Source organism: Pygoscelis adeliae, unplaced genomic scaffold, assembly GCF_000699105.1.
Source record: "Pygoscelis adeliae isolate BGI_AS28 unplaced genomic scaffold, ASM69910v1 Scaffold356, whole genome shotgun sequence".
NCBI classification, from domain to species: Eukaryota; Metazoa; Chordata; class Aves; order Sphenisciformes; family Spheniscidae; genus Pygoscelis; species Pygoscelis adeliae.
Genome location: NW_008824949.1, coordinates 865786 through 877796, shown reverse-complemented (window position 1 = coordinate 877796; position 12011 = coordinate 865786). Strand labels below are relative to the sequence as shown.

The window sequence follows — 12011 nt, the reverse complement described above, 5'->3', positions numbered from 1 at the left end:
GCTGACTGGTAACTGGGAGCAGGACTGGGATGCTAGCTAGAGACACCAGTTGTCTTCGGTATTTCCAGAACACAAAGGAGAGATCTCTCAGGGCAGGCCTGTACTGTGGCAGCATTTGTGCAGGGGGCAGTTTCAGCTTCACCAACCAACCTCCCCAAGATGCCCACTGGGAGGAGAGCTGGGCGTCGCCAGTGGAGCAGCCCCAGGCCTTTTCACCTCCTCTTTCTGAGAGCGAGGGGGAAAAGCTGCTAGACAAAGCGATGGCTTGTCATGCCGGGCTGTGTTCACAAGGGCCATGCAGAGCCGCAGAGCCAGTGAGAGGGCTGTGCTCCTGCCCAGCCAGCAGCAGGAAGCCTGCGATGACCTAGGGGCTGTCCCCTTCTGCCTCTCGCAGCGGGATACTGGGTGGGCTCCTGCCACAGGCCTAAACCAAGTGCAGTGGCACTGTCAGCGTGTGCTGCCCACATAGCTCTGTGCATCGTCTTTGATGTGGGGTGCAGCGGGCAGTGTCTGGTGGCACCAGGAAGAGCAGCCAGAGAATGGTCCCAGCTTCCCCAGCATCCCAAAGTGTCGGCACCTGTCTCTGACCAGCTCCACAGGAGTATGGTACCCTGAACCCAGGTCCAGCTGGGCTGCCTGTGGGCTTGGATCACTCATGGAGGTAGGGCTGGCCTTCCACCCGTAAAAAACTGGAAGCAAGAATTCAACAGGGAATAGTCCCCAAAACAATCCCTGGTTATGCTGCTAAAACAGATTGTCCCTTTCCCAGCTCTCTTGCCAGCATTGTGCCTCATTTCCCAACCTCAGCCCATTTGGCTGTAGGGCAGCTACTGTGGGCAGAGGAAGGACCAGGCCCACCACAAAGAGGTTAAAAACCTGCCCCCAGGGTCTGCTAGTTCCTTCCCAGCCCCTCCACTCCTCATGGTGACTCTTCTTCTGGCCAGTCCTCACTAAGAGACACACATGCATAAATGATGCACAATGTTAGAGCGAAAAGCCAGGGAAGGCAAAGAGCTACCAATGTTTGTATAAGCATCATTTAAGCTGTTGGACTGAAGGTCGTGGACTCTGGATGCAGAGAAAGGAATGGATGGGGAGAGCTGCAAGGCAGCTCTAGTCACTCCGAGTATTGGGCTGGGTCCTCCCCCCTCTCTGGGTGCAGCTGTGCACGGACTTCAGCTACAAAGAAGAACTTAAGACAACAGATGGGAAGATTTCAACAAGTCTCCTCATCCCTCTCTCACCCCCAGCTTCTTCTCTGAGAAGCTCAAAAACACCAAGTGCTCAGCTGAAATGGTGGCTTGCAGATGGGCACAATGAAAACATTTAGGGTCAGACATACAAAACCATTCCTCCCTTCCCGATCCCCCTCTGTTCCCAAAGTCTCATGCACAAAGAAACAAGGAGATCTCTGTGCTACCATCATGTTGCTTGTAGCAGCTCCCACTGTTGGCCAGGTACATCTGCTTGGCAAGGGTTGGTCACCACTCTCCCAGTCTGGTTTTCCAGGCAGAGACCGCTAACAAAGTGTTGAATGAAACTGCCTTTCATCTTCCACTTCTGTGAGAAGACAGAAAAGAAACATGCTGTTACTTCCATTTCACCAGGGAACTGTGTGTCCAAGCTGGAGGAGAAAGGCTGAGCATAAACCTCAAGTATAGCCCAACAACTGGGGAGACTGAGACTCTGGGTATGGGCAGCATCTCCAAAGCACTGGTTTTCTGTATTAATGATACCTGGAGTTTGAGTTTAGCTGAATTATAGGGCTAGATATTCAGAAGCATGGAGAAGGCAAACAACACAAAAATCAGCAACTGCTGGCGTTTTCAAAAGCATATTATATTCACAATTTCCCTGCCATTCTTTGTCCTGCATCTCTAGGCATCCAGATACCTGTCAAAACCTGAAACCCTTCTATGGTTTCTTTCCAATCCATAGAAAGCAAAGCATTGAAAGCTCTCCCAACATGGAAAGCAATTCATCCACAGAAAACAAAAATCACACTTCCTGCTGCTTGACTACATTGTATCACGCTCTCTTCCATGTCCCCTCATCTCTCCTCTCATTAAATTCAAGACTTTTATCAGTACCACATTGAAAGCTCTCCATAGCTCTGCACCCTTCTCAGCTGGCTCTTCTTCGTAATCTTATCTGTCCTGCCAACATTTCAGTTTATACCTGTCCATTTGACAGCTTCTCAGTACATATTGCTCTGCTTTCTGCAGTGCTGTCCTCTGAGTCTGCTCCCCTCAGAGCATATGCACAAGGTCCCACATGCAACCCTTTCCTGAAGGTCCGCTTTGGTTGTGCTGCTTTCCAGGAAACAAAGCATATGTCCTAACCCTGAACTGCAAATTCTGCTGGGAAAGGGCTGTACCTTCCATCCCTGCCGGAAAGAACTGGGACCACTGTGGCTGATAGTGAGGAGAAAAAAAGTAGGAACGAGTCTGTGGACTTGGGATCTCCCAGGTGAGGTGTGCCATTTCCCTCCAGTGGGGCACAGCTGAGATCAGCAGGTTATTGGATTGAGTGCTCCAGGGATTTTTCCATCACTCTTTTCACAGTCACGCAGATGACCCAGTTAGAACTAGGGTCTAGGTGTTCAGACAGTAAACAGCTTAGGAATACTATGAGGAAGTTTTGGCTAACCCGCGAGACTGATGAAGAAAAAGAAACAGCTTGACAGCACTGATGGACCTCAAGGCTGTTGCAGAAATGATATGCAAAGGGAATAAAAAAATTCCTGCAATATCCAGACAATGTCAAAACTTACCAACATTTTAATTCTTGGGTAACACAGCAAACATTGCCACATGCTGTGTGGTTTAAGACATCCAGTTATGTTCACATATTGCTGGCAACTCTCCTCCAAATCTGTGTGCTGGTTATGTTTCTTGGAGGGCAGGGCAGCTGCAAAGCCCAGAGTAATCTGTTGCTCCTGTATCACATATTCCTTCACACTAAATACCAGAAGCAGGATCACTTTGCCAGCACTGCTAGCCCTGACTGACAGGATACCACTGAAGGAGAGCTGTTTGTGCAGCAGGAAGAAGCTGGTTTTAATAGGCAAGGGGGCAGAGGAATGTAGTGATGATGGAGAGGAAGATACAATGCAGTCTGTGCACTGTAATGCCGTCACCAGCTGCTGCAACCCAATGCGTAGCTACAGAGGTCCCAGAGCCATCTGGCTCTCATCTGGCAGAAGCCTCCCTGCAAACACCTGAGGAAGAGTTAATACCATAAAGCAGCAGCTGTAATGATGGAGTGGAAGGCAGGAGGCCTTCTCCCCTGGAAAGCAGCACACCGTGCCTAGCTGGTTCAGTCTCTGCACAACAGCCTCCCCACCACCGTTTCCCAGGGTCACAGACACCTCAGTGAAGAGACTTTTGACCTTCTCCAAAGCACACCTAATGTGCAAAGGGAAACTCTTCCTTGCCCTCCACCCCCCCCCCTCCCCCTCTCTATACTTGTGAATTCCCAGCCTCCTCCTTTGCTTTCCTCTGTGCATGTGCTAGAGAACGCGCGCCAGCCATCTCTCCCACACACCCCATAGCTCACCAGAAGACCCTGCTCTAAAGGAGTATGCTGTTATGAGATTTGAGATGGAGGACAAGGGCAATTACCAAGAGACACTGGTTTTCTTCTCCTCCCTAGCCGTTCAGGAGAAAACTAGCACCACGGGGAGGCTCGTTCACGTCATTCCTCCAGATCAGAGACCCGCTGCTGTGTCATCTCTCCATGCTGAGCAGGTACCCACTGTGATGTCTGTAGGGAGAGTCTACAGCAACAGACACAGCAGGACACCAGCAAACACTCACCAGAGCACATTTTCTGCTGCTAACAAACTACACCAAATCAATCAGCTTCTTAGCGAATCACACCACTGGAAAGCCCAGCGAGCATTTCAAGTCATCCCGGATCCCCATGTTCAACAGAAAGTGGGGCGAGGATGGGGAAGGGGGAGGAGAAACACTGAAAAGGTGACGGAATTGAATATAAGGCTCATCTGGGCTGCAGGGAGGTGCCATGCATGGAGCTATTATAAAGCATACTGACAGTAAAAGCCAAAGTAGGGCTCCTCATCTCACATGGAAGTGGTATTTTCAGAATGATGGATTCTACCCTTTCTGGTCAGAAACTGTGCTTTGCTGCCCTCTGTGAGATACCAGAGCAACTCCCCTGACTTCACCTGAACTTTTCACATGACGCCCCTGCCTGACTGCCAGACCACAGCATTACCAAGGACAGCCCAACACCTAACCCTGTAGGGACACATCATATCTCAGACCCTTGAGGAGAGTGGGCGGTAGGAATGGGTGGAAACAGGAGATAGGATGCTCATCTCCCACTGTCAGCCACCTCAGAGCTGGACAACTTAGTCTAAACTAGTCACCTGGTGACATACTTATGGAGGGGTCCAAGGTACAAGCACCTTCTGGGAGGGCCCAGCTTTCTCCACAGACCACAAGGGGAGCCTGGACAGCTAACTTCTAAATGACAGTGATGATGCCCATCTTTAGGAAAACCAAACAGACACCTCCTGCATATGCAGCCAAACATTAGAGGGAGTCCTCTCCTCTCCTACACCCAGACATTATGACTGGCCTGTACTTGGAAGGAAAGCTTTTGGAAGATATAAGCATTGCACAATCTGAAAAATTTTGGCCTGAAAATCTTCCTTGGTCTCCCTTTCTTGTGCAGATGGAGATAATACAGTTTACTGGTCACAGCAGGTTCGGAGTGGAGATGGAAAAATAAGAATCCATATTTTCTTTGTAACATTGTGTCTTGATCCTCTTCCCCAGTGTCGACCAAAAATTTGCCCACTCTTTTGTAAAGCTCTCTCTCCATCTTTATGATCTATTGTTGTAAAGTACTTCGAGGTGACTGGATAGAAGCACTCCATGTGCAATTACTGAGAGAAAAGTCAGAAACAGCCCGTCCTCTTCTAACCAATATATACAAGAGCAGAAAGTATTTACACTAGTGTAATTTTTCGGGGTAATCAAAAGTCAGGTGCTTCCAGAACAGACAGGTTTTCACTCCTTCTCTTTTCTGATTGTCTATATAAAATTGCATTTGTCTGCACTTCGGGTAATATGATACACTGAGAAGCAAGGTGGGAAAAATTTCCCAATCACGTCTAAAGGCACACAGGACTTCAAACAGTGTTTGTCTCACAAGAAAACTTAGTGTCCTCATTTTCAGGCTAGGGTCACATTCCTTCAGCACATTTTAATGAAATATGGCTGTTTAATAGGATTTCTCAGCATGCTGCTTGTTCTGTTGGGAAATACTGTGCCAGTGTTTCTCATTTTCTTTCTCTTGTTTTAGTTTCTGACTCTCACTTTGCCTTCTATTTGTCCTCACTATAATACAAATTAAAATGCCACTCCCACCGTCAGTAAGAGCCAAAACCAAAGCTAAAGGCAACAATTTATTGTGCATTCAACTAAAAAATGCTATTCTCCAAATAACATTATGGATAACATCCATCTGGTTTGAAATCTAGTTCTGATTATGCAGAATAGCTCTTGGCTGGTCTTCTGCTAGCGGTGCCAGCTGTTGCTGTTGAATGATCAACGGGAACATGGTGCCAAACAGATTTTGTTCCTGGTTCCTTTCAACCCAAGGGAGAATAGTCTGACAGAACCAAAAACCATCTAAATTTTGACCGTTGTCTTGTATCCTCCTACTTGCAAAGTTCTAGACTTATTTTGAAGTAATACTCTAGATACAGCTCATAATACTGTAAAGTCTCCACTAGAGTCTTACATATATGTTAGATGGACTGTTGTTAGCACTCAAAAATAACAACAAAATTATCTGCCCTGTGGACATGCTTAATGCACAACAGCTGTGTAGCATGGGCACAGATTCAGTATGTTTGAAAACAGAAAGCAACTTTAGGAGCTGTATGGTGCTGTCATAAGGATCTAACCAATCTGCTCTGGTGACACTAAAAAATGAAGCCCCATCTTGTGTCAGAAATCTTGCTTTTGCATCACTCAGACATAGACATGAAGTCTAGATCCAGAAAAGTCAAAGCGTCTTCTACCACAGGCCTCTGATGACAGTGACACCGGAGATGTTCAAAGCTGGGCTTTTCATCATGCCACCGGCTCCTCTTAAGATATGGTATGTGTGATGCACGTTGCCCACGCGCATCCCCTTCGACTCAGACCACCTACTCGGGGCTCTTGCTTGCCACCTCCACCTCTCTGAAGTAGCTCAATTTCCCTTCCTCGACTCCCACTCAGCCCCTCTGACTTTCTGAGAAGCCCACTTGAACACCCATGTGTAGTTTGAAAACACTGCTCTCCCCCCAGCACTCACACTTTGGGCTGTGAGTACCCATGGGGAGACAGGCAAGTTGTAGGGCAACTGAAGGAGTTTGTTCCCTCCAGCTTTGCTCTATCATTTCGCACTTCAAAGTTTCTACAGCAGTGGCCATCTCCTTGAAATTCAACCTCCCAAATATCAGGAGCTGGGCTTGGGTGACATCCTAGGCAGGGGGTTCTGCAAGCTGCCAACCCAGGAAGAACAAGACTCCCTCTCTGTCTTGGCTCTCTGTTGCCAGAAACACGCCTTGTCAGCCCAGACATAAACTCTCAGATGACCCCCATAAAAGTTGTTAGCTTCACTTTCCACTCTAGCTAGGACCCAGCAGAGAAAGAGTCAGTTCCCAAAGTAAGCAGAAAACATTGCGTTAGATGCAGGTGGCACCTCTAGAAAAGAAATGGAGGAGAAAGAATGGGATAGTTTGCAAAGATGACTGACTTCAAGCTAATTAAAATCCAATGTCAGTATTAACAACAATTACTGTTGTGTTTATGGAAGGAAGGGACCATAACAACGTTCCCCAAGAACACAACAAACTTGAGCATTGCAAGTAGAACTGGCTTTATAAGTAGAAATCTGAAATGGGAGTTTGGAACTTCCAAAAAATCCCCAACATTTCGGAGCATTTCAACCCAAATTAGATTAACAATTCAAATGCACTTCTCCCACCTCATCCCTTCAGCCGCAAAGTAGTTTGGAATGGCAGCTGTGATTCAAGTCAGCCTCTAATTATTTGAAATGCTTAAGCAAAATCCTTGCTTACAGTCAGTTGGCTAAATCATCTGCTAGCTCAAGTCCTTGATTTAAGTGCAGTTTGTTCACGTAAGGTAATGGAAAACAACAGCTCACATCCTTAAGTGTGTGTGCACGTCTTTATAATGAGCCTGTATATAATGAACACATCAAGGCTCAATAAATCCTATTCCAGCAGCAGAATGAGCCTGCTTGTGTTAGTGTGGATTAGTCTCTCTTCTGTCTAATAGGGCTTGTACTCCACCCCGCTTCAGGGGACCCTTGTCCTTCCATGACAGGGGAGGCGGGGAAAGACAGCTGATTTTGGCAGCTGCTAGAGTCCTCTCTGCTGCCAGGGAGGAAAATGTTGCAAGGCACCTAAAGGGAAGCAAAGTGACCTAATTACACAGCGAGGGGGTGAGTGATTACCAACAAGAAAAAGGAGCAGGCAAGCACAGCTCACCTGGGATATCCTTGCAAGGCTAATCCGAACTCAGAGTTTTCCCAGCGTATTCACGGTGACAACTCTTCAAGACATTTCTGCATTAACCAGCCCTCCAGAGGAAAGTCTACACAGGCTTTCCATAAATGGGCAAGACTGGATTTCAGTGCTTTCTTTCAGGAAGAACTACATTCAGAGATTTGTATAGCAATAAAAAGTACTGACAAAAGAGGATGCTGCTGAGGACTGGTAGCAGGCTGAGCCGTCTCCTACCTTTGGGCTATCAAAACAATAGATGTGTCAGAAAACACAGAGCCAGCATAGCCTTAGATGACAAAAAACGTGTTCTGTTTTGGTGTAGAGGGAAGCACAGGAACTAGGGATGAAACAAGCCCAGTCCACTGTCTGCCAGCGCTATGTTGTCACCTGCTGTGTTTTGCCCAGTTCTGATAAAAAGGCACACCACATCCCTGTGAGGGCACCCTGGCCATTGCAGAGGCCATCTCTTACCTTGTGCTGTAAGGCAAAATGACTTATGTGTCCTGACAGATAAGGGATGCACATCTTGGAAACAGCATAAGAGTCACAGAGCTGCATTTTGTTGGGAACACTGCATTTTGTTGGGAACACTGCTGCTGCGTATTTTTCCTCAGGGAGCAGTTTGGGTGGAACATACGGTGCTTTATGTCAGTCGGTATTTCTCGAATGAGTTGCACACACTCAGTTTTAAAGGTCTGTTCACATGTCCAAAGACAGCACAAAGAACACAGTTCTCTCACTTCTAAATAAGTAAACAAATGATAGCACACACCGCCCTTCCCTTGGGTATCTCAAAGCATTTGCTGATTATCTACCCCTCTCTGATGCTGTGCTCCATCCATGCATTGATCCAGCTGAACACAAATGTATACAAGGAGCAAGGTCGGGGTGCTACTGAGCTGGAGCTAGCCACGCTGCCGAGGGCCCAGACAGAGCAGACACCCACACCCCAGTATGGGTCTGTGCTCCCCGCTTTGGTTCCGGGCAGTCTCATACATCCGAGCTTATGAAACACACCAGAGAGGAAGATGCAGAAGAATGGAAGGGCCTTTTATACACTTTGATAGTACTAGGTTTGCCCTTGCAGGCTGCGCTGATGTAGGAACACTGGTATGTAGCAATGGCGGGATTAAAAACAGGTGCACAGTTACCTACCTGTCTGCCATCTTTTTGATTGCAGGCTTCCAGTGTGATCTGAGAGCCAGTAGAGAAGGAAGTAATGGAAAGACACTTGTCCTGCTGTCTAATTAGAGGGTCACTGAATACCCACTCCTTTGGCATAAGAAAAAGAAAGGTTCCATTAGACTCATAATGGTTATCAGATGAGGGAGAAAGAGTTTTTTCTATCAGGTATTTCAAAAACTTGTATCCTTTGTTCAACTCTTACCAAAGGCTCCCTGGGAAGACTATGACAGCAGTCTTCACCTGATCAGAAGTTTATGCTCAGGCTTGGTGCATCATGACTATTTCAAAGCCTGCAGCTGGCTCCCCTGACCATCTGAGCTGTCCGATTAACCTTGGATCCCATGGAACTCCCTGCTCTGCAGCTTTACAGGTTTAGGCCTATAAAGCAGGGAGGTCCCTGATTCCTGATTTACATGACATGCAACTGCTTCTGCATATATTTTACATAGCAGATATGTTCTGTAACAGGCATCTGGGACCTATAGACTGTCAAGTGAAGCAAAACACATGCAAGCATATCCACGGGCTAACATATATCACCAGCACACATAAAGCACAAGCCACTTCATTCTTCCCTCCTCTCACTAGATGGATACCTGACCCAATTAACTATTATTATTATACTTTCCCCAAGGAAGAAATACAAAATGCAATAAGTTTCAGAGATTTCAAACGGTAACGACATGGAACAATGAGTCAGATTAAATGGCATGTTGAACGCTGGCTGCAAACTGGTTTCCAACAGTTAACAGATGTGGATATGTATTTTCTGGCATAAAATATCCTACTGTGACCCTTAACTTTCTCAAGCTGCTTCCCTGCTGCTTTCAGTCACCAAAAGAAGAGGCTGAGTGCAGATCCTCAGATGGTATAAACCAGCACAGCTCCACTGCAGTTAGGAGAGCTGCACCAAATTACTGCAGCTGGGGTCTTGGCTATTTAAACTCTGTTTGGGCTTTATACTGAAACACATCTGTAAAACAGCACAATTCAAACCATCTGCAGCTACAGCTGAACCGGCAGACCAAGGAACGTTTCTGATCCTGGGGAAATCTCTTACCCACGTGCCAGGGTACTAGCCAAGCATATCCCAGGACCAGTTCTCATGGGTTGGACGATGAAGCAGAGCACACCCAAGCGACAGTCTGAGTGGGAACAGCTACATGATTCAAACCCTGGTTGCATGCCTACTGCACAGGCTAGTCACACCCCTGAGCGTTCAAGCACTACCTGTTGTCTTTGAGTGATCAAACCCTTCCCACTCTATGCCTGACTGCTGGGTCTGTTGAGCCAACAGAGCTCTAAGAGATGGGCACAGCTTCTTTTTCTGCTTACTATTAAAATCATGAACATGGCCAAATTCTTCTTCATTTACCTCTGTACAAACCCACCAAGGCCAGAGATGCCTTTTCATTCACCGGTAATAAAAAGGGCAGAAGCAGGAGCAAAGCACCAAACTGAAGCCTGCCTTACCTGAGTGACAGGTGGATTGTTCACTGTTCCTTTACAGATTCCCATGCCAGCCAATGTATTCCCTGTGGTATCCTGTGCCCGAGACTCCAGGCAGTTTCCTCCTTGTTTAATTATTCCTGGAATCAGCTCCTTTTCAGGAACCCTTGAAGTAAAATAACAATTGCGTGGCATTTCATACACAGAAATGTCCAAAGCACACACACATTTAGAAGGGCGTAACTGGCCCCTTACTGAAACATAGTCCCCTTTATTTGACAGAAAAAGAACAATACCATGCTAGCTATCCACTGGAAACGCCTGGAGGAGGCAAAAGTCAACTAAGAACTTGGTCAGAGGGCTGGTACCCTTTTGTTTCAGAAGGCATAATGTGCTTTAGGTGCACCCCAAGCATTTAAGTGTGATGTCTCTTCTGAAAGAGGCCACCGCCAGTAAAAAGCCATATCTACGCCAATTTATCCTGCTTCTGCCTCCCCTTTTTCCAGAGTCTTCCCCCCAGTGCTAGCATATATTCACTGTCTCCTTGGTAGCAATACAGCAAAGATCTGTCAGGGCCAGACTACAGCTGGATGTTTTAGCCTTGACCCATGTTAGCTACAGACTTTGCTTGACTGAGATGTAAGGTTATGTTGCCAGGGTGTGTTAGCTAGCAAGTGCTAACAACACAGTTCTACCCAGGCTACCTCCCAGCAGAGCAATGCCACAGCACTACTGCATCCTGACCCATGGCAGGGGAAGCCACAGGCACAGCTGGTTCTGGCATTCACTGGGGCTTTCTCTCAACCACCCGCACCTCTGCACTGAGGCTGTCCAGCTCTACTTGGCTCAACTACCTCCAGGCAGAGCATCCAACAGGCAGAGACCAAGCCTTAACGGGGAGGGATGTAGTGCCCTCGCACATGCCTACACCCCACACCTCCGAAAACACCTCTGTTGCACCTCTCTGAGGGACAGCTGTATGGGACAGAGCAGAGGGCTCCCAGAGGCAGGAGCAACAAACCTTTTGCAGAGTTGTGATGATACAAGCCAGGAAATCACAGGTTTCTCACCAAAAAGAAGAACAGAGGAAAGCCTCTTCCAAGCATAAGTCTCTCTTTTGCCCACTGCCGCCAAGGCTCAGCTTCTTGTTGTGACCCACCTCCCAGATCCTTCAGAGATTTCTACAAGTGGAGAACTGACTCACTTGAGCTCAGGGTAGACAGTCTCCAGATACCACTGGAAGGATTTACAGTTCAGTTTGCGTCGCTGCTCCACTCGGTCTGCAACACTGGAAACACAGGCAGGTTGTTGAGGATAAGGTAGTGAACAGGAGGGAGGGGAACAATGAAGATCGGCCAGGAGGTTTGCGGGAGACTGTATGACTTTTCCCCTTTACTCATTCTCCCACCTAGTTGTTGCTGGGTTCAGAGCACTAGCAGTGACCTGAGCTGAAAAGGAGGAGAGAGGCAAGTGGCAGGAAATAGAAAAGGAAGACATAAACACCTTCAGAGAGCAATTCTTGCACTTCCTTTGGCTCAAAATGATGGCAGGGCCCAGGTCCTACAGTGTTAAATAATACATTGCAGAAAAACTACTGTAGGACCATGAAAGTGTTTCTGCCTCTGGGTACCCCTGTAGAGGCATGCCATGAAACTTGCACAACCGTCAGCCTCTGAAAAGGCCTAGAAAGTGTTGGTGCTCAGGTATATACAAATGGTTAATCTGTGTGTGCTAGAGGCGAGGGAACACGGCAGCAGCTCTAGGCTCTGGCTGGGTTTCAGACCTAAAGAACATAAATATTTGTTCTTAGGCAGTTTTGGGA

At 47.3% G+C, this 12011-nt stretch overlaps 1 protein-coding gene across 1 annotated transcript in view; it reads right to left on the bottom strand.

Moving 5' to 3' along the window:
- Positions 1 to 1422: 1422 nt before the first annotated feature.
- Positions 1423 to 12011, bottom strand: part of GALNT16 (polypeptide N-acetylgalactosaminyltransferase 16) — a 34873-nt gene continuing 24284 nt past the window's right edge. The window contains exons 11-14 of the mRNA XM_009325581.1: positions 11394 to 11477; positions 10214 to 10355; positions 8711 to 8827; positions 1423 to 1560 (exon numbers count right to left, since the gene is read on the bottom strand). Of these exons, the coding sequence (XP_009323856.1) occupies positions 1423 to 1560; positions 8711 to 8827; positions 10214 to 10355; positions 11394 to 11477 (481 nt within the window). The remainder of the gene's footprint in view (positions 1561 to 8710; positions 8828 to 10213; positions 10356 to 11393; positions 11478 to 12011) is intronic.